This window comes from Schistocerca americana, chromosome 2 (genome assembly GCF_021461395.2).
Source record: "Schistocerca americana isolate TAMUIC-IGC-003095 chromosome 2, iqSchAmer2.1, whole genome shotgun sequence".
Classification (NCBI taxonomy): Eukaryota; Metazoa; Arthropoda; class Insecta; order Orthoptera; family Acrididae; genus Schistocerca; species Schistocerca americana.
The window spans coordinates 472,137,772-472,161,013 of NC_060120.1; the positions used below are offsets into that span (position 1 = coordinate 472,137,772).

At 38.4% G+C, this 23,242-nt stretch overlaps 1 protein-coding gene across 3 annotated transcripts in view; it reads right to left on the bottom strand.

Annotated features, from left to right (window-relative positions):
* Nucleotides 1–533: 533 nt before the first annotated feature.
* LOC124596121 (oxidized purine nucleoside triphosphate hydrolase-like) overlaps nucleotides 534–23,242 on the bottom strand; it is a 95,953-nt gene continuing 73,244 nt past the window's right edge. For all 3 annotated transcript variants that reach the window (XM_047135138.1, XM_047135136.1, XM_047135137.1), the window contains one exon: nucleotides 534–757. In XM_047135138.1, the coding sequence (XP_046991094.1) occupies nucleotides 588–757 (170 nt within the window). In that variant the 3' untranslated portion in view covers nucleotides 534–587. The remainder of the gene's footprint in view (nucleotides 758–23,242) is intronic.

Sequence of the window (23,242 nt, forward strand, 5' to 3'; positions counted from 1 at the left end):
TTACTAATTACTTACCAGCATCTCTGGTGAGTTACTTGTCCTTCGCCCACAGCCTCTAACTTCCCTACCTCCTTTGTGTTTGTCTTCTCTTTTTCATACAGCAACATTGCTACTGTAATTTCAATATTCAGCTTTTGCATTCTGCTGTGGGACAAGTAAACATATTTGAATATTTCATTGAAAATGTTCCCTTCCTTGTCCAACTACTGTTTGTAGATTTTCTATCACAGTTAATCAATAAGGTTGACACACAGTTGCGTAGTAACCTCTACATTTACATTAATAATGAAAAGAAACATGTACAAGTGGAGTGAAAAATGTTGATTATGATCATCCATAGGTGTTATACAAATATCAATTAACATTTAATACACACTTTTTACATGATGTGAAGTAGTGTGTAGTCAACTATAGAAAAATGATTGTTATGACACAAGCAGTAATCTAATATTAAAATAAAAGTATAAAATTTACACATTACTATATGAAAATAGTTCACTCAGGTTTCACTTTATAGCATGGTACAAACACGGTTTACTCAAGATCATATCTGAAACAATTTTCTTTATTTTTCAAATACATTAACTTCACTCTGTCACAATGTTCAAATCATGTCGCAGAATTGTGCTATGACCTTCAAACAGAAAGTAACCTTTGATCTTATGCCCTTGAAGTATAAGTGGTAACCAGTGTCGATCATCAGCCCACATCTTATCAAATGGTATCTCGTCAATTGAATACCACTTTGGCAACATTTCTGTAAAATGATATTAACATACTTAAAAACTAACACACTGCACTTTTTAACAAAAAAAATGTTAACAGAACTATTACTATTTGCTTAGAATAAGGAGAAGACTAGGATTTAAACGTCTTCGATACATTAAAGGATCCTTCATGACACTAATTTTCTGCTCCCATTCCTTTGATAGTTTGTTGAAATAAGTCACTGTATTACTAGTTCATTAAGACAGCAAACTAAGTACAATGAGCAGAACACCATAACTATTCAAGTGAAAGATTAATAGAAAATAAGCTGCAATATAATGTGGAAATTTGTGCCCATTACTCCTTTACTGTTTACAAAATATTATAATACACTGTCAAAATCGAGTGGCTTTTAAAAATTAAAGTGTCACTACTAAGCCAAGAACCTTATAAAGAGGATGAATATTCCAAAAAGCATTGCACTCAGTATCACACCAAAACACATACAAAAATATAATTGTAACGTGACAAGGCTGGAGAGAAAGCCTCATGCTGTCGTTAAGAGTTATTTGTTAAAGCTGGGGAAATCAGGAAAGGTTCCACTGCTGTGGTAAGGCCCAGAAACGCAAACAATAATAGACGGTCCAAACAAGTGCTGTGGAAAGACCAGAGCGTCAAAGGAGCATGACCATTAGTTTAAGCTGCTGAAGAATGCCAGGGATTGTTTCCTGTCAGGAAATGCATCCAGCACACGGAATCACTGCAGCAAAACTGTTCATTGTGCTATGTATAAAAGATTGAAGGCTGGGCAATGGTAATGGGTTCTGCCAAGGTCAGCTACAGACAAAGGAGGTAATGATTAACAGGAGTGAATATCTGGCTGCAAGCGATAAGCACCAAGAGGTAAATGCTGAGAGGGCTGCTAACTGCTACAATGGACAAAGCTATGTTGTTTGGAAATATCATGGTGCTGAATATAATAAACACTCTAATAACTTAGAATGGGATGAGGAATATTTGCAGTAAGCTTAAGGGTTATATGTGAGTACAGGAAATGCAATCTTACATACACATGCACCAACTGTAATTACAAGCATAACCCAGACTCTACAGTGTAAATGTTAATACACTATAAATCACAAACAAGGCTGTCTTACACTGTAGACACAATACTGGATATAGTCTGTCTGTGAACTAAAGAGGAAGCAGCAGAGGCCTTTTCATAGGAAGAACCCTGCCAATGACCTACAGGGGCACCCAAAATCAGTTGCCTGTTGCCTGTCTAGCAAAGTAGATCGGCGTGCAGTGATACACATTGTTTCTGTTCGTGGGATCTTAGTTGCCAGTGTCAGTCAGTTAACTTTGTATATTAACTGTTATACTTCGGTATCCGGAAGAGATAGGTTGTCGCCATGCATTGCAAAAAAAAAAAAAAAAATTGTATAATATGAAGGAGAGGCGGTACCTATGGAGTAACGAGCATTCAATCGTCTATAATGTTATTACAGCATGTGTTATGAAGGTGACACAAAAGAACTGTTGGCTAATATTATCAGTCCAAATCCAAAGGCTGCAATTTATGCTAACGTCAGCCTCACCACAATAGAATGCATAAGGAAGGAACACGAAAATAGTAGAAGTAGTGATTCTTGTCATGAAAACTGGCAACAGGCAGGAGAACAGTGTGCTGACCATATCCAGTGATGCCTATCATCTGAGAACGGCACAGTGGTTGGCCGGTACCACTGGGCCTTCCGAGACCTGTTCAGATGGGAGAAAGAATAGTAGTTTGATGGCTCAGAATGTGACCTATCAACCAATCCTTTCTTTTAAACAATGGAAAATCCAGGATGGAATGTACCAATATTATGAGAAGGAAAATTGCTACTCACCATATACTGGAGATGCTGAGTCGCAGATAGGCACAACAAAAAGACTCACAATTATAGTTTTCTGCTGTTGAGGCCTTTGTCCACACGACTGCAGTTTCAGGCAACTGAAACCATACTTCGAGCACCAGCACCAGTGCATGACAGGAATGACGACTGGGTGGGGGTATGGAGAAGGCTGGAGCAGGGAGTAGGAGGGATAGTATGGTGGGGATGGCGGACAGTGAAGTGCTGCATGTTACAGTGAGGGCAGGGAAGAGGTGGGGAGGGGGTGGGGAGGTGGGGGTGGAGGAAGTAGTGGAAAAGGAGAGAAATAAAAAGACTGGGTGTGGTGGTGGAATGACAGTTACACACTACAGCACAACACAGCCCTCCTCCCCAATGCCCACGGTCCAGCCTGCAGCAGTTCGCTGTCCACCACCCCTACTATACAATCCCTCTCCCTCCCCACTCCAGCCTCCTCCTTACCTCCATCCAGTTGCCACTCCCATCATGCACTGGTGCTGCTGCTCGCAGTGTGGTTTCAGTTGCCTAAGACTGCAGTCGTGTGTGTGAATTGCGTTTGTGTGTGTGTGTGTGTGTGTGTGTGTGTGTGTGTGTGTGTGTGTGTGTGAGCGCATTTGCGCGCACGCCGCACACGCGTGTGTGTCTGTCTATTGTTGACGGAGGCCTTAACAGGTGAAAGCTATAATTGTGAGTCTTTTTGTTGTGCCTATCTGCGACTCAGCATCTCCACTACATAGTGACTAGCAACTTTCCTTTTCATGATATTGTTACAATCCTTTCTTTTAGTTAAGTTATGCTGTAAATTTCTTTTCTCTCTAATTCAAAATCAGTACCACCTCATCAGTTACAAGATCTATCCACCTGGTCTCCAGCATTCTTCTCTACCATCCCATTTCGAAATCATCATTTCTCTTCTTGTGAAAATTACTGATCATTCATGTTTCACTACTGTACAAGGCTAAAGTTCCGACAAATAGCTTCAGAAAAGACTTCCTGAGAATTAAAGTCCTCGTTTTCAGAAATGCTTTCCTTGCTGTTGCCACTCTACATTTTATGTCCTCTTTTCACTGCAACTATCATTAGTTATTTTACTGCCCAAATACAAACAGTCATCTAATAATTTTAAATTCTCATTTCCTAAGCTAGTTCCCTCAATGTCGCATGATGTAATTCAACTACACACCTTTGCTTTTGCTGATGTTCATCTTACATATTCCTTCAAAGACATCGCGCATTCCATTCAAATGCCATTTCAAGTCCCTTGCTGTCTTTGAGAACATTACAATATCATCAGCAAACCTAAAAGTTTTCATTTCTTCCTCCTGAACTTAATTGGTCAATGTGTGTGTGACTGAAAATGCAGAAAATTGAGTTTTGTGTTGTTATTCCCTTTCTGAATTTTTCCTAGGTTTCCTACACAGCCTGCTCAATGTACAAACCGAATAACATTGGGCACTCCCTTCTCCAATATGGCTTCCCTCTCATGTCCTTCGACTCTTACAACTGCAGTCTAGTTTCTGTGCAAGTTGTAGATAACCTTTCACGCCCCCCCCCCCCCCCCCCCCCATTTTATTTATACCTGGTACCTTCCGAATTTCAATGAGTGTATTTCAGTCAATATTGTCAAAACCTTTCTTTAAAACACAAAAGCTACCTCCTAACTTAAGTCATAGGACCAGTAATGATTCGTGTGTTCCAACATTTCTCCAGAACCCAAACTGATCTTCCTCAAGGTTGGTTTCTATCATTTTTTCTAATCTTCAGTACATAACTGGTATCAGCACTTGCTTTCTTTGGAATTGGAATTTTTACATTCTCCTTTAAGTCTGAGGGTATTTCTCCTGTCTCATGCATCTTGACCACCAGTGGAATAGTTCCATCATGTCTTGCTCTCCCAAGGATATCAAAAATTCTGATAGAATATCATCTACTCTAAGGGCTTTGTTTCGGCTTAGGTCTATCAGTGCTCTGTCAAATTCTTCTTGCCGTATCTTATCTTCATCTACTTCGTCTTCCCTTCCTTTAGTGTTGTCTTCTTATTCATTTCCCTTGTATAGCCCCTATATATGATGGTGACTTGATAGTCTGGGAAATTTCCGTGAAAGAATGGAACATTTTCCTCGTTCTTTTACGGTTGGTAAGCTTGATTATTTCAAGGATCGTATACAGAATTTCAACAATGCACAGTGTAAAGTTCTCTGTTGATCGCCATCTTAATTGGTCAATGTGTCTGTGACTGAAAATGCAGAAAATTTTTGAGTTTTGTGTTGTTATTAAACCATTTCATTCACAGTGTTGGACTGCCACATAAATCAAACTGGAATTGGAAGAAGTTCTGCAGACTCTGCACCATCACAGACTACCATTTACTTGGAATTAGTGAATTTAAACATGGTCGTACAAGCACCAGAGGCTAGGCAGACTCTAGCAATCCAGCTAAGGTCATAGCAAAGGAAACCACTGACAAAATCCACGATATAGTAATGCACGACTGTTGATTGCTGAGTCTATAGGCATCTCAACTGAGCAATTGCATTATATCCTTCAAAGAGAATTGGCTAGAAAGGAGATGCATGTGTAGTGATGCGGCAATTCCTCACAAGATTTTTTGTGCTGATCTGTGACTGCTAATGAAACCTGGATCCATCATTACACACCAGAGTCAAAATAGCAGTCAAAACAATGGGCAAAGGTAGGTGAAAGTACACCAAAGAAAGCAAAGAGCATTTAGCCAGCTGGTGAGATGATGGTCAGGGATTTATGGGTTTCCCAAGGAATAATCCTCATATATAACTTGGAAAGAAACAAAACAATAACTGGACCCTATTATGCTTCACTGTTGGATCATCTGAAACTTGCGTTGGCAGAAAAAAGACAAAGGTTGGCATGCAGAAAAGAGCTCTTTCACCAGGATAATTCACCATCCCACACATCAGCAATAGCAATGGTGAAAGCGGATGAACAGAGCTTTGAACTGGTTCCTCATCTACCCTATTCGTCAGACTTATCGTCAAGTTCTGTTTCATAACTTGAAACTTTAGCTTGCCAAGAAGAAATTTTGATTGGATGAGGAATTGATGGTTGCAGTCAATGAGTATTTTGCACAGTCTGATAGAACCTATTTTTACAATGGGATGAAAAAACTGGAGGATCGCTGGACAAAGTGTATATCCCTCAAAGGAGATTATGTCGAGGCGTAAGGTGAGTTGTTTATGAAACAAATGTTTTTCCTTGCTTTGTTGTAAACTTATCACACCACTCTCATATGTTCATTCCACATTTCAGCTCTCCCTTGTTTGCTTAGTGGTGGTTTTCCATCTAAACTCTTGATATTCATAGAACTGCTTATCTTTTCTCCAAAGGCCTCTTTAATTTTCCCATTCGTCTTCTTCTGTGTTCCTTTTTACCATTTCAATCATTGCGTAATGATCCCTTTGAACCTTCAACAACCTTCGGTACTTCCAATTTATTCAGGTCCAATTTCCTTAGCATCAAAATCTTAAACATGGCTGCAAAACAGCAACTGTGTAATTCAGAGAAGATTGAAAAATCAGTCAACCAGTTGCAAATAAAGGTTTATTATCCCTTGACCATGGTTTCGACATATGTAAAAATATCTTCTTCAGAAGAAGTAGCTTTATTACATCACACGATGCAATATGCATCACAAGATAAAATATTTGCCAAGTTACTTGTACCTTATGTCAGAGACTAAGGCCAACTGGTACATGTATAACTTATGTAAATATTTTATCTTGTGATTTTGTACCTTGTAATCTGTAGTTTCTGACCAATAAATTATGGTCATAGTCCACATCTGCCCCTGGAAATGTCTTACAGTTTGAAATCTGGTTCCTAAATCTCTTTGTGTTAACATGTCTCTTCCATGTATACAGCCTTATTGTAGTGATTCGAGAATTTCTGTGTAAATTCTAGAACTACTCAGCCTTCTGCTGTCTCGAACACACAATATTCCAGATACAAGTGTCAGATGGTAAAATCCTACCTACTGTGCATCACATTTTTGTGTGTCCAAGTTTAAAGTCAGTCGCGAGAAGAAAGTAGACATGGCGGTCGTATGACACCGACAAGTACTTGTTGGGCAATCCATAGATGTTTTAAGAGGAAGAACCGTGGAGTTTTTATGCAGCTCTGTGCCTATTGTTATGTGAAAGAAGAACAGTTGAAAAAATAATCTTGAAAACTCTTAATCCAGCCTTGTTAGAGGCAAGACCCTTTCTATGATTCATTTGAAGTAGAGTCATGGTTATTAAGCCATCTCTTTTATAAATGTAATTAAATTTGTTTCTGACGTTGGATGGAGCGAGTGACTTACCGGAAGTCATATATGTATGTGAAGAGTAAGAATTTTATTCTGTATGGAGTTCAAATATACCGTTGGTTAATGAAAAGTAAAGTTCATGTATCTCCTTATTTCACAAGTGGAGAGATAGGCTTAAATATTCCCGTACCTAGCATCATTCTACAGAGATGAAGTCCAGAGAGTTTTATAGCAGCCAGCAAAGAAGATCAGCTGCGAATCTCAAGTAAGTCACCTCGTATAAAAGAAATGGGAACTTTGTACATCTACTTCTCATTTTAAATCACCGTCAAAAACATTAGAACGTGGCGACATGTCTGAAAGGACGTGAGAAAATGGGAAATTTAAGTCAAAAACTAGAAAAGAAGTTGTTACGTGTTGCCCTAGCAACCAAACATAACACGACAAGGGATTTACTCTGAGACATTGGAATATGTTCAAGTATCCAACGAAGCACAATTTGAATTAAAAATGGTGAAACATGGAAAATTCACAACTATAAAACAGCAAAGATTTTGACACATTTGTCTACGAAGGAATACACGTAGAACACTTCGCAGGGACACAGATGCGGAAACCAACATACATCTGATGCCGCTGGCACTAGCTGCTGTTCACCAGTGCTGACCTGCCTCTACATCCGCTCACCTACGTAACGAGACTTCCACGCCAGGTGAGCGTCAAACAAAACTTCATAACTTTAGTACGAAAGGGTACATTCTGTTGAGTGAACTTTTATTGTGTAGTTATAGTATTTAAAGTTAGTTTTAAATGCTTACTAGGGCTAAAGCACATAAAAGCATGGACAATATACAACAACAAGTTGAGGACACTCGCCTTAAATAGTATAGAAGAGAATTTAAAAATAGATTTAAAGAATGAATTGACTAATTCTTTGACCATTCATGTAAATCAAATGTTTACTGACCTTGGCCAGAAACAGAATGACAATTTCCAAGATTTATCAAAAAAGTTAGAATTTAACATTGAGGACAGATGTAATAATGTGGAATCCGAAGTTAACGAAAAGTTCGGATCCTTTGAAAATGTGTGCATTGTTAAGTTTAATGCTGTAAAGCAGGGATTGAATACTTTGAATACTTGTAATTACAGGTGTCGGTACAAGAATAGATAATGTTGAAAGAAATTTCAAAGAGAAAATAACAAACTCTGATATCCTAAATGGAAGCAGTTTGGAGGAACAATTTGAAGAAATTATAGATCGAAAAGTTACCGAGAGAATAACCTCCGGAAACGTATCGTCTATTCTGTCTTCCAAATTTGGTGATAACAGGAAGGGTATAGACGGCTTGTTGAGAGAATTCAAGCTTATCCAGGATAAAGTAGAAAAAACATTAACGTCACCTAATGAGGTATTAACTAGTGAACCTGTGACTGATTTACAATGGGGGGCTAATTCAGGGTTATCTAGACACTTCCCTAAATTTAAGCCAGAGGGAGATGTACATCCAACCCATTTCTTAAAAAGGTTTAACCAAGCATTACCAAAAAAACTGGGAAGATTCTAAGAAGATCGAACTTGCAGTAGGGTACCTTCTAGGGGAAGCCTCAGAATGGGGAACGGCAAATATTGAAAATTTTTCCTCTTGGGAGGACTTTCAAAAGAAATTAAAAAAAAAATTACTGGTCTGCCAGTGCACAAGAAAAGTTAATATCAGATCCATGGGACCCGGGTGGAGTCATCTATCCCCCATGGACGTTAACATTCTGAATTAATGGCAGAGTAACGACCGTCGGACCCCGAGTTGTTTCTTCCAAAATAGTCTTTCTGCACCAAATGCCTTTAAAATCTTAAACTATTCTGTCATCTATCCTTTAAAATCTAGAACTATCCTGGAGCCTTATTGCTTAGAAAACAGAATATGACTATAAAATAGAGAACAACTTAAGAAAAACACCGAAAAGAAATGATATCTAGACAAAATAAGCCGAACAGATTATTATATTTATGGATAATATAATATGATATGTCTAGTTAAACAACTGTGATACTGAAATGTATAGATTTTTCTATTTTGTATACAGCATTTTATACCTTTTATGAGATGTGATATAGATGGGATGGATTGTATAAAATTTTGATAATGTCGATCAGTTGTAGAATTTTGGAACACGTATTATGTTCGAGTATAATGAGTTTTCTGGAGACTAGAAATCTACTCTGTAGGAATCAGCATGGGTTTCGAAAAAGACGGTCGTGTGAAACCCAGCTCGCGCTATTCGTCCACAAGACTCAGAGGGCCATAGACACGGGTTCACAGGTAGATGCCGTGTTTCTTGACTTCCGCAAGGCATTTGATACAGTTCCCCACAGTCGTTTAATGAACAAAGTAAGAGCATATGGACTATCAAACCAATTGTGTGATTGGATTGAAGAGTTCCTAGATAACAGAACGCAGCATGTCGTTCTCAATGGAGAGAAGTCTTCCGAAGTAAGAGTGATTTCAGGTGTGCCGCAGGGGAGTGTCGTAGGACCGTTGCTATTCACAATACACATAAATGACCTTGTGGACGACATCGGAAGTTCACTGAGGCTTTTTGCGGATGATGCTGTGGTATATCGAGAGGTTGTAACATTGGAAAATTGTACTGAAATGCAGGAGGATCTGCAGTGAATTGACACATGGTGCAGGGAATGGCAATTGAATCTCAATGTAGAAAAGTGTAATGTGCTGCGAATACATAGAAAGAAAGATCCCTTATCATTTAGCTACAATATAGCAGGTCAGCAACTGGAAGCAGTTAATTCCATAAATTATCTGGGAGTACGCATTAGGAGTGATTTAAAATGGAATGATCATATAAAGTTGATTGTTGGTAAAGCAGATGCCACACTGAGATTCATTGGAAGAATCCTAAGGAAATGCAATCCAAAAACAAAGGAAGTAGGTTACAGTACGCTTGTTCGCCAATTGCTTGAATGCTGCTCAGCAGTGTGGGATCCATACCAGATATGGTTTATAGAAGAGATAGAGAAGATCCAACGGTGAGCAGCACGCTTCGTTACAGGACCATTTAGTAATCGCGAAAGCGTTACGGAGATGATAGATAAACTGCAGTGGAAGACTCTGCAGGAGAGACGCTCACTAGCTCGGTATGGGCTTTTGTTGAAGCTTCGAGAACATACCTTCACCGAAGAGTCAAGCAGTATATTGCTCCCTCCTACGTATATCTCGCGAAGAGACCATGAGGATAAAATGAGAGAGATTAGAGCCCACACAGAAGCATACCGACTGTCCTTCTTTCCACGAACAATACGAGACTGGAATAGAAGGGAGAACCGATAGAGGTACTCAAGGTACCCTCCGCCACACACCGTCAGGTTTCTTGCGGAGTATGGATGTAGATGTAGATTGTAGATAAGGGCATGATTTACACAAACAGATAAATCATGATAAACACAAAACACTCGGCACACCTTTCAAACAACCCTCACAAACAAGTGTGCCAGATTCATCATCATTTGCTGTTCCCATAGGGTTGCTAGGATTTCCTTCGGGTACCTCGACGGTGAAGGTGGGACAAGTCCATTCTGTAGGAGACGATTTAACACCAAACCTCCTCCGGCATCTCACTCAAGTACCTGGGAGGTAGGGATCCTGGGGTATGGAGGTGGGTAGGGTTTCCTGTATTTGGGGCTATCTTCTTTCTCTTCTTTGAGCCTAGCATCCACACCTATTTTTTTCCTTTCTTACTTCTCATTTGATGACCTGTTTATTTTTTCCCTCTTTCCACATTCATAAACTTCTGTTACGGAAGTCCTTCCTTATTTCTGTGGTTTCTAATAACCTACATCCTAATTTGTAGATAAGAAGGCCAAAGAATCAGACTACATGAACACACTTCCACATGTACACAAGTAGACACTTAGACACAAACATACAATTACAGGCTAGAAAGCCACGCGTTGTAGGGGAAAATATGTGTACATCTAGAAATATGCACAACGGTATAGGAAGCTATGATGGTTCTACATCGAATATACATAAGAAAAGGTGTATATAAACTAACAAAGAGGCATGAGAAAAGAGAGAAAATGAAAGCAGGAGAGAACGTTAATAATGATGTGCAATAAGAAATGTCAGTATAATAAATACTCTAATGAATCGAAGGATAGTGGGACATGAATAGTATATGTTGACATAGTATCTATTGAAAGTATAGAAGTTGAGAAGTAGAGGAGGACTCTAGGGAGTAAATGATGTACAAAGAATGAATATGAAGCTTCAGATAGATTTATATCTTTACCAGAAAATACTTAATTATGTTATACATAAAAATGTATACTGGGGTAATGAACCTTGAGGCCTACTCATAAAGGATAACGGGGCGTACACAACATTCACCAAGTATAAAGGGCAGGTGTACACAGCATTTTATACCTTTTATGAGATGTGATATAGATGGGATGGATTGTATAAAATTTTGATAATGTCGATCAGTTGTTGAATTTTGGAACACGTATTATGTTCGAGTATAATGAGTTTTCTGGAGACTAGAAATCTACTCTGTAGGAATCAGCATGGGTTTCGAAAAAGACGGTCATGTGAAACCCAGCTCGCACTATTCGTCCACGAGACTCAGAGGGCCATAGACCGGGTTCACAGGTAGATGCCGTGTTTCTTGACTTCCGCAAGGCATTCGATACAGTTCCCCACAGTCGTTTAATGAACAAAGTAAGACGTCGGTTTGCCGTAGGGTTTTGGAGCATATACTGTATTCAAACATTATGAATCACCTTGAAGGGAACGATCTATTGATACCTAATCAGCATGGTTTCAGAAAACATCGTTCTTGTGCAACGCAGCTAGCTCTTTATTCGCACGAAGTAATGGCCGCTATCGACAGGGGATCTCAAGTTGATTCCGTATTTCTAGATTTCCGGAAAGCTTTTGACACCGTTCCTCACAAGCGACTTCTAATCAAGCTGCGGGCCTATGGGGTATCGTCTCAGTTGTGCAACTGGATTCGTGATTTCCTGTCAGGAAGGTCGCAGTTCGTAGTAATAGACGACAAATCATCGAGTAAAACTGAAGTTATATCAGGTGTTCCCAAGGGAAGCGTCCTGGGACCTCTGCTGTTCCTGATCTATATAAATGACCTGGGTGACAATCTGAGCAGTTCTCTTAGGTTGTTCGCAGATGATGCTGTAATTTACCGTCTAGTAAGGTCATCCGAAGACCAGTATCAGTTGCAAAGCGATTTAGAAAAGATTGCTGTATGGTGTGGCAGGTGGCAGTTGACGCTAAATAACGAAAAGTGTGAGGTGATCCACATGAGTTCCAAAAGAAATCCGTTGGAATTCGATTACTCGATAAATAGTACAATTCTCAAGGCTGTCAATTCAACTAAGTACCTGGGTGTTAAAATTATGAACAACTTCAGTTGGAAAGACCACATAGATAACATTGTGGGTAAGGCGAGCCAAAGGTTGCGTTTCATTGGCAGGACACTTAGAAGATGCAACAAGTCCACTAAAGAGACAGCTTACACTATACTCGTTCGTCCTCTGTTAGAATATTGCTGCGCAGTGTGGGATCCTTACCAGGTGGGATTGACGAAGGACATCGAAAGGGTGCAAAAAAGGGCAGCTCATTTTGTATTATCACGTAATAGGGGAGAGAGTGTGGCAGATATGATACGCGAATTGGGATGGAAGTCATTAAAGCAAAGACGTTTTTCGTCGCGGCGAGATCTATTTACGAAATTTCAGTCACCAACTTTCTCTTCCGAAAGCGAAAATATTTTGTTGAGCCCAACCTACATAGGTAGGAATGATCATCAAAATAAAATAAGAGAAATCAGAGCTCGAACAGAAAGGTTTAGGTGTTCGTTTTTCCCGCGCTGTTCGGGAGTGGAATGGTAGAGATATAGTATGATTGTGGTTCGATGAACCCTCTGCCAAGCACTTAAATGTGAATTGCAGAGTAGTCATGTAGATGTAGATGTAGATGTACCTACATGGAGATAGGGCGACCCATGGCCTAAAAAATAGGGATGTTTTATAAGGAGCGTACCTACCAGAATGGATAGAGGAAGTGCTCTCATAAGGTCAACCCGCAAGTAAGGAATAGGTGCTGATACTAGGCGAAGGGGACAGTATCGTGGCAAAAGTCACAAATTTTATAGGAATTACTCTGGAAGGTATAAATTCTATGAACGACTGGCATTATTGTGTTTTGTAGAAATAAATGAGTGTCAAAAGAACACTTTTATTTCGCCCAGAGTTCCTCTGAGCTACAACTAATGCAGAGTAGTACATACTAGGAAAAAAGGTAGTACAAAAAGATAAGAATGGAAAACAGATTACTCATGCATCATAAACACCTGAAGTTTTCGATTGGAAAAGAAAATTAAGAAAAGAGAAAAAGTCCTCACGATTCCTAAATATTAAAAAAGCTGACTAAAGCGGTCTGCCTATATAAACATATCGATGAAAGGGAAGAAAACTTAGTTGTGAGGATGAGGCATTATCTTGTCATGTGAATGGGTATATACGGAATAGCATAGTTTTGGTTGATGAATAATTAATGATGGATTGTAACCTTGAAATTTATGGAACAATGAGATTTTTGTGACACTTTATTCAATGAAGCTTTTGTGAAGTGAATATTTGGGAGATTATGTAGTACTGCTGGTTATGTATTGAGGAGATATCAATACCGTATTTACTCGAATCTAAGCCGCACTTTTTTTCCGGTTTTTGTAATCCAAAAAACCGCCTGCGGCTTAGAATCGAGTGCAAAGCAAGCGGAAGTTCTTAAAAATGTCGGTGGGTGCCGCCACAACTTAGTTCTGCCGTCGAATATATGTACAGGCATGCTTTTTAGGGTGCTGTTTGTAGGCACAAAGATAAATACTGGCGCCAAAACCTCTGCGTCAGTAAATAAATTTAAAAAAAAAAGGTGGAAGACAAGCTTTTTTTCTCCGCGCCGAGTTTCGACCACTGCATTTTCATACATTATCCAACGAAGTAAATACTAATTCCGTATTGTTCATCTTCGAATGAAGCAGCATTTCAATGTACTACGAAAACCCGACTGGCAAGAATGTTTAGGATGTTTGTCAATATGGCCAAAAAACTCTACGTTCTGAATTTTTTCCTATCTGTGAAAAGAGATGGTTGCTAATACGAACTTTTATAAATTGTGAATCACATGCAGTATTCTCGTCACCATAAGATTAATACGAATATAAACATTTTGTCATGTATTGTTTCGTGTTTGCTACTATCTCATTTAAATCCTGTCTGCGTAATAAACCACAAAACTAGAGTGAGACAACAGCAAACGCGGAAGAATATGCATATCATGTCATGTGTATATTCGTATTATTCTTATGCTAAACAGTGATACAGTCAGAAATGAAGCGAGGCAATTGCCTAGATTTTTAAATCTAAGATGACTCTAATTTCTGTGCAGAATGTAATGTACTAAAGAGGCGCCTGCAAAGATTTTCAAACGGAGAAAAATTTTCGCTAAACTCTCGTTCAGAACATCATCTATCATACGCAGTCTATTATTTGGTTCTTGTTAATCATTATCAAAGAAAGCAGCAGTGTAAGTAACAACAAGTAGCAGTCTCTTGCCATTGTTTCGCTAATGAGACGATTCCTCTCTCTCTCTTTTTCTTTTTTTTTTATTTGTAAGCTGCGGTAGCGCGCTCAAAAGCAAGCCATGCCGCGATCGGCGAAAGGCCGTAAATACGCAGTATCAGAGTACGACAAACAATGCATGACACAGTACAGTAATGCATTTTCAGCGTAGAGTGACATAAACACCTATAACAAAGAAAACTGCGCTTATCAGATCAAAGAAAAATAAGCAATCAATTCAAACCAGACGAAGCACGTGAAAAAGGAAGGGTACCCGTATAAATACGGACGGAGCGCCTGACGCATAGCAATGGTAAAGCTTAACTGCTAAGCTTACGACTCGAACCAAACTACTGTAGCTGTATCGTCATTCACTCGACCTAAATTGTGTCATATTACAGTGGACCAACTTTTTTTCGATTTGGAGATGCTGCCTAAAACTTTTCTCTCCCCTTGAATTTCGAGTCTCAAATTTCAGGTGCGGCTTAGATTCGGGAAATTTTTTTTCCTTGATTTCGAGTCTCATTTTTCAGGTGCGGCTTAGATTCGAGTGCGGCTTAGACTCGAGTAAATACGGTAGGTGTATTGTGGTACTGTTGAAGTTTATTTTGGTGAAGAGTACAGATATTGTAAACATCACAATATTTCGATTATAATGATGATGAATTAGTGAGAGATATAATTAAGCATAAAGGAACAGATGTTTACAAAAAATTATTAGGAAATGTGAAGAGCTAAGCTCATGACATGAGGCTAGTGGAGTAGTAGTAATATCATCTGTGCATTTACAATGGAAAGTTAAGCTAATGGGTACTTGGTATATAAGTACAACACTATTTGAACACTTGAGAAGCACACAGTTACATTGTCATTGAAGTTGTGTCAGCTACTGCAAAGTCTTGGTGTGGTTGGGGTTAAAATTTGTGTACATTAGCTAATTGATTACTATTATTTTTTTTACTAGTGCGTGTTCTTAGTATTATCTTACAATTTGGTATGATACACACTGTCTGTGTGTCCTTGTAGAAGTAGTAATTTCCTTGAATTAAAAATAGTTTTTGTACTAATTATGAAATGTTTTGTCCATAATGTATTTTTTTTTATTTTATTTTATTTTTTTTTACTGTTGATATATCAACTTTTTGCCTGACATATTAACTCCTCTCCTTGAGATAACATATACACTCAGTAGTCTGTAAAGATTCTACTCCAGTCCCACTTATAACATGAGATGTAGAAAACTACATTCTGTTTAGTTTTCACAGTAGTGATCAGGTAATTTATTTAATTACTTCTGTAGTGATGGTAGAACAGTCAAATATTTTAATATGAAAATGAGAATATATCAGATGATGGAGCCTAATAGAAGAGATGAACCACAGTGGACTGCAATGGTGAGCCATGTACATTTCAGGTATGGAAATGAATGGGCCTTGGAACAATGAAGTTTATTCAATGGTTCAATTCCTACCAGTCTGACAGTAAAATAAAAATTTTCATGTGTTGACCAGATTCAATGACAAAATTCAAAATTACTTGTAAAACACTTGAGCATTAGTCAAGTCAAATGTTATATCTTAAAGGAACAGTAAATTTAAAGACATTTCATTCTCTATAAAATATAAAAATCAGATATTTCAGTAACTGTACAGTGTAGTGTTATGAGACAAGTTCTATTGGAGCACAAAAAACACAGTTTTAAAGAACATCTTGAATTTGGAAATAATATTTTTAAAAACTGTTATTGTTTATTGTAAATTGGCACTTTTGTTACACTGATGGCAGGATTCTGCTCACATATGATGCATACATAAATACATAAGTCTTGTGTGGGGGGGGGGGGGGGGGGGGGGAGGGGGGATGCTTGTTGTAATGAAATGGGGTAAAGCTGTACTCTCACTTTTTTGGGGAAGAATATGATACCTTGTTTAAAATACAATATGAACCAATAAAACTTCACATAATTTTTACATCCGTATTTATAATTTAAATGGCATTTAAAACAATTACATATTTTTATCAATAGTAAGTACTTATGGGGATTGCACTTCCACTGGAATGATGAATTTGAGAATATTCCATAGATTTTGTCTTTTTTTTATCTGGAAATAATGGATGTTAAAATTACATTTGCAATTACTACTGCTACTATTATTATTATTATTATTATTAATGACTACTGAAATGCTTACAAAATGAATGAACTACTTTTGTTAACATTACTATTATATCTTTCATGTACAGAGTGGTCCAAAAAATGTAGACACTCTTTGATACCCAATATTAATGTAACAAAATGACATTCCATTACAATTCTTCCACAGGGGGAATGTTATTTTATTTATTCAAAGTGACCCCCATTAGTAGCCAAACAATATTGATGCCACTGAACTGTTGACTGAACTATGGCAGTCAGTTCTGCTGGTGTGATAGCAGCACAGGATGCCTCAATGGTTTCTTGTAGTTCATTCAGTGTAGTTGGCTTCTGTTGATGAACTTCATTTTTAAGGTTGCCCATAGGTAGAAGTCAAGAGGCGTACTCAACAGCTCCTCTTTGATCCACCCATTGTTCAGGTAGATTTTCATCCACTTAGGCTCTGAAATCTCTGTGGTAGGGAGGTGGAGCACCAACTTTTTGATGGTAAAATCTTTCATTTTTAAACACCTCTTGGGTGGCAGGTAAAATCAATGTTTGCAGAAAAAATACGAAGAAAACACCTCACCAGTTATGGTACCTTTAAAAAAGGGGGGGGGGCAACCAAACTGTATAATGACACACCACACCACTCATTAACACTCAGCAGATAAACATGTTTGTCCACGTGAACATCAACATTTTCAGGAGCCCTGTACACACAGCTGTGGTGGTTTACAGTACCATCCAGTTTAAATTGTGCCTCATCAGACCAGATAACCATCCTTGCAAGCCGTTCATCCTTGTGAAGCATGCCTTCAAACCACTACCAGCACTCCAGCCTTCAATACAGATTGTTCTTGTTCACAGTGTTCAGTGATCTTGGAAAGTATCCTTTCCACTTTGTAGCCTTCAGAATTAGAATTCATTGTGTGCTTGATCAGATTACCCCACTTTCATGTGCATCCTGATTCAAAGATTTTTGAGGTGATCTAGTAATATGTTGCAACACAGCAGTGCTGGAAGCTGGACTTGTTGAGGTTTTTGGTCAGCCAGACCTTTCCTTATGCACATCCTGAACAGTACTGTCGGCTTCAAATTTATCCCGAATACAATAAATTGTTGTACATGTTGATGGTTGAGTTCTGTACACATTATGCCACTGTTGTACTTCCATCATGTTTTCGCACTTCCAGTACCAATTCCATGCAGCCTTGCATTGCTCAAATGACAATCTTACTTCACTCATCATTGCACTGTCACCTTCTGGAAAACACATGGCATGATCTGTTGAGAAAACAATCAACTATTTTACTGCAAAAAATTGGAATGATATGTCACTTTGTTCCACAGATATTAACTATCAAAGAGTGTCTACATTTTCCTTCATCCCTCTGGATTATCTTCATAGTCAACTTCTTGGTAAGGAAATGTAATATTGCGCAGAGCATGTACATGTTAGGTATTGTAACCCTGATCTTGTGTTGACTGGATATACTTTAAGAAGAATAGTATTGAAGGTGTTGATTAAAATGTGAAAGACAGAAAGGAAAAACTCATTACTATTTCATTTATAGACATATGTTATACCAAATGAAAGTTTCAAATCATCTCTACAAGCAGGAATACCATCCCCTGACACACAAACTGTGCCAACAAGGAGAAAAAGAATTAATGAACAACGAACAAAAGTCAAGTAAAAAGCAAAATTATAAATATTCCGATTCAAGGAAGTTCTGATCCCCACCTCTTACTGCTCCTCAAGGTGTTGAGAAATATTCACATAAACCCAAATCACTGTGGCAATTAGTGAGGTTTGCTGAGCATTGTTGCTCTTTTGTTTATTTCAGTACAGTGCAGATAAGAGAGAGGTTAGAAGGTACTACTGCTTTCTGATCGCTACATTAACAATGCAAATAATGTTTTACGATCTCCCACAAAAATAATTTTGATTTTTCAAGAGGAATATTGTTTAGTAAAATAAACTACATTGTGTCAGCATAAAGTATGACACATTGTAAACATCTGATGTCACTGAATGAGGCACGTGGACTTCATGTCCGAAGATGACTGCAGTTACAATGTGAAATGTTCTTAGGGTTTTCTCAATAATAGAACAAAAGAAACAATATCATTGCTTAATTAAATAAATACAACAATAGAAAAATGCAAGTGCTATGGGAATCAGTTATACGGGATGTCCTAAATTTTCAGGATCAAAATTATGGAAGGCAGAAGATCTTTAACTCAGTATTTTGATTCAGTGGTTGTAAATAACTATTTCAAGCAATATGAGGTCTTGAAACTGCCATGTGTGTGCTCCATAACCACCAAATGTTGGGGGCACTACATTTAAAAACAATACACAATCATCTCTGACATATACACAAATGGAGATTACCACAGTTTACAGTTCATGACAGAATGTTGACGATGGAGAATTAGTAGCTATATGAAATTCCAGATGTGTATAATGTGTGGTGGAGCAGAATAGAGTGCCTAGTACCTGAATAAATGCACACATACAATTTCTGCAATAGGCATCATCCAAATTGGAAGAAATTCATCATTGTGCATAGACATGTATAAGAAACTGGGGCATTAAAACCACAGAGGTACTCAACAAATAACTTCACACAGCAGAATCAGATGCAAAGATGTTGGATATTGTGGCTAAAGTTTCATCAACAAGCACCTGTCCTTGAAAAGCACACTTCAAAGAACAGAATGTAAAGAGTACTGTTTGACTAACAATTACATCTCTTTCATAAACAATATGTGTAAGTTATGGGCCCCAGAGATCCATTCTGTCAACAGATTACCCATTGCAGTTCTGCAGAGCCAAACTTCTTACGATTTATATCGTTCATCAATAAGGCATCTTTTAACTGTGTTAGCTTTCAACTGCCGGAGTGATGAAAACCAATGTACAATTTTTTTTACTTCGGATCACCAACGACAATTCCATAACAACTTGTGCACAGGAACTATACGAGATCAACAAATAAGACCTTACTTGCTACCACAAAGATTTGACAGTGTACATTACCTGACATCGCTCAATATTACTGTAGTAGTGGTTTCAACACTACTGTGCAGATTCCTACTTCAGCATTAATTTCCATTTCAACCCAGAACAATAGATGCCCTCAGAGATGGACTGGAAGGAGAGGTCCTATCCCACAGTCAGTGCGATTATCAGATCACCCTTCTGTGGATTTTTTTCCTATCGTGTCACAAGAAGTCATTGGTGTATGTAAATCCAGTTGACACTAAAGAGGAACTGGTTGAGGGTCCCTAACTATCTATCTCATTGTACACCACAAAACAGGAATACTAAAGAGAGTGTGACAAAATTATATGTGACACTGTAATGCATGTACTGAGACTGGTGATTATCACTTTCAACAGTTGCTATGAGCTAAGTTATTGCTACAAAATGTAATTTGTTTACATCCATAAAATCTGAATATTCAGTTTTGAGCACTAGCACCTAATCCCTAAGTACTCAGTTTAGGGTCCTCTACTACTTACATAATTTCGATCCTAGAGATACAGGACATCCTGTTTTCCGACCAGAAATTAATTGAGTAACAGCCGACTGTGAGATTCTAAAAATTTTGTCAATGAGAAAGGAAGGAAGGTTAGAGTTTAACATCACATTGACAGTGCGATCATTAAAGACAGAGCACAAGCTCAGATTACAAAAGGATGGAGAAGGAAATAGGCTGTGCCGTTTTCAAAGGCGCCACCCCAGCATATGCCTAGAGCATTTTTTATCAACATCATCACAGAATTAACAAACAAAAGAACAGTAACATAATTATTATACTTTAACATTCCATCTGAAAGTGCAAACCATATTTAACGAATACTACTGCATTAGATCAGAAGTAACACCTCAGTCTGTGGGCCATGCGAGCCTCACTGGGTGTAAGATTTTTGCTCCTATATGTTACATTCCTGAATATTCTACAAATCGAGAAAGGATCTAATCTGTGTCAGCACTAGAAGCTTGATCAGACACCGCACTGCTTCTAAAGCAGAATTTTACTGATGTACCACCAAGCCACATTATTATGAACATCTACCATTATGAACCTTCCAGTTGTCATTATTTGACATTAATAGACATCGTAACCCCTCATATCTTGTCTAACTTTTTACTGTAACAGTGATGTGAGACCCTGATGGTATTCCACAACTGCCATTCCTCTATCATTTGATAACCAATGAAACATCATTTGGTATACATTTTTCTGGTATATTGCTTCTGTAATGTCATCCGAGGAGCAATGTGTTAGAGCACGGGTGGTGTCTCGCAACAAAACTGCGATGCTGTGAGCCGAATTGACAAATGGGAGACACTGGGATAGGTATGCTCAGAAACATTTGTTAGGCCGTTGCATCAGCTCTTCTACTTAGGGCCTAGCACAAGACCACCCATCCCAGTATGCGATCATTGAATAAGACAATAACATCGTCATCTAGTAGGCCAGCTGTGTGATCAATGTATTATGCAGAACTAAACATGAGAGTTATTGTTAAATGTACTCTGTGTGAGACACTTGTCATCTGTATCAACTGATAAACCAATGTTCAGAGGCAGTTGTAAATACTCATCACATTCTTGTGAAAATGGACTGAACAAAGATAACTCATTCTTCTGATCTAAGTTGTAATAACTAATATTTTATGTATCATAGTACTCACTCAGTCTCCTCCTGGAGCAAAGCAACGAGTGTGTTTTTGTCCATTACAACAGCCTCAAATTGCAGTTGCTGACATCATTTGATTAAGTTCTCATGTTGTGACATCCTTCAAAAGAACCACCAGATAGATACAGACATCCTCCGTTACGCCCTTCATTAGCCATGAAACTTTGTCAACTTTGGTCCTATTCATGTTCACTGTGTGATATGCAACAAACACTCTATAGACATGACTGTCATCTTTATGGCAGTCAACCTCGTTCTTCACTTGTTCTTTGGCAATGCACATTGTTGTCATACATGTTCTTCGTTTCTGCCTGGAAGTTGTCCCAACTCTTGAGCTTTCTCACTGCTGGGCAGTACAGTCCAAGTACAGACAGACATTGGGAAGATTCATCATGTCAACCAATCCATTGCATTTAGTGATAGCGTCGAATCCCTTTAGCCATTTTGGAGACACTGGCTGGTGTCTCCTGAAACCATTGCTGGATGTCTAAGGTGCATCTGATTCTTTTGTATTCACTGATACCTTGACAATGTGGATCATAGGAGGAAAGTATTATTTGTATTAGGGTTCCTGTCTGTGAAGGCAACTGCTTTCATATAGCCTTACTGAGTCCACAGCCGTGTCAATGTCCAAAGATGTTTATTGGTAATGGAAAGACTAACTTTCGAAAAAGCTGTGAAACTTGCAGTCACAATACTAGAAGTAAAAATAACTCTGTATAGCTAATGCATCCCTGTGTAGGGTTCATATGTGTGTAATCTAGAAGTACTACTCAACTGAGGTATGGCTATAAAATAACTGGAATATTGCTGCAAAACATTGTATTTCAAAAACATACATATTATTGTCATTCTCAATATACTCACCCCCCCCCCCCCCCCCTCCTCTATATCACTACAATGCTTCATGTGAATTTTCGCTAATGGAAACAGGACTGGAAGCCTTTCTCTTGACCTTGGGGAATAGATAAGAGTCGCATGGTGCTAGGTCAGGTGAATAAGGTGTGTGGTCTAACACAGGGATGCTGTACTTTGTTAGTCACATCTTAACAGACAATGCAGTATGACTCAGTGCGTTGTCTTGATGCTGCGCCCATGACTATTTATTGCACACTTCAGGTTGTTTTTCCTTATTTTCTCACAGAGTTGAGCAAGAACCCTAAGGTAGTAAAGCTGATTAACAGTCTGTCCTTCAGAAACACAGAGAAGATACACAATCCAGGAATATCAAAGGAGACAATCACGACCTCTCAGAATCTTGATTTGCTCATTTGAGCTTTTTTCACTCTCCGTGAACTCGACCCCTTCCAGTGCATGGATTGGTGCTTGGTTTCTAGATCTAAATGAAAAACCAAGATTCATCATATGTTATCACTATTGCAAAGAAATTAGGATTAAAGTGTCAGTACTAACATTTTCATGAGCTTCTTTGTGTTTGATCATGAGAATTTAAGTGCCAGTTTCACACACATTTTTCACATATTAAAATAGTGATGTAAAATATGTCTTAGACATTCTTTGCCAATTCCTACAGTTTCAGCAATTGATCGAACACTCAGCCGAGAGCCATATCCCATCAGAGTACCTACTTTTTCAATATACATCTATACTCTGCAAACCACTGTGAAGTGCATGGCAGAGGTACATCCCACTATACCAGTTATTAGAGTTTCTTCCCATTCCATTCACATGTGGAGTGCAGGAAGAATGATTGATTGAATATCTCTGTGTGTGCTGTAATTATTCAGATCTTATTCTCACAACCCCTATGTGAGCGATATGTAGTGGATTGTAGTATATTCCTAGAGTCATTGTTTGAAGCTGGTTATTGAAAATTTATTAGTTGGCTTT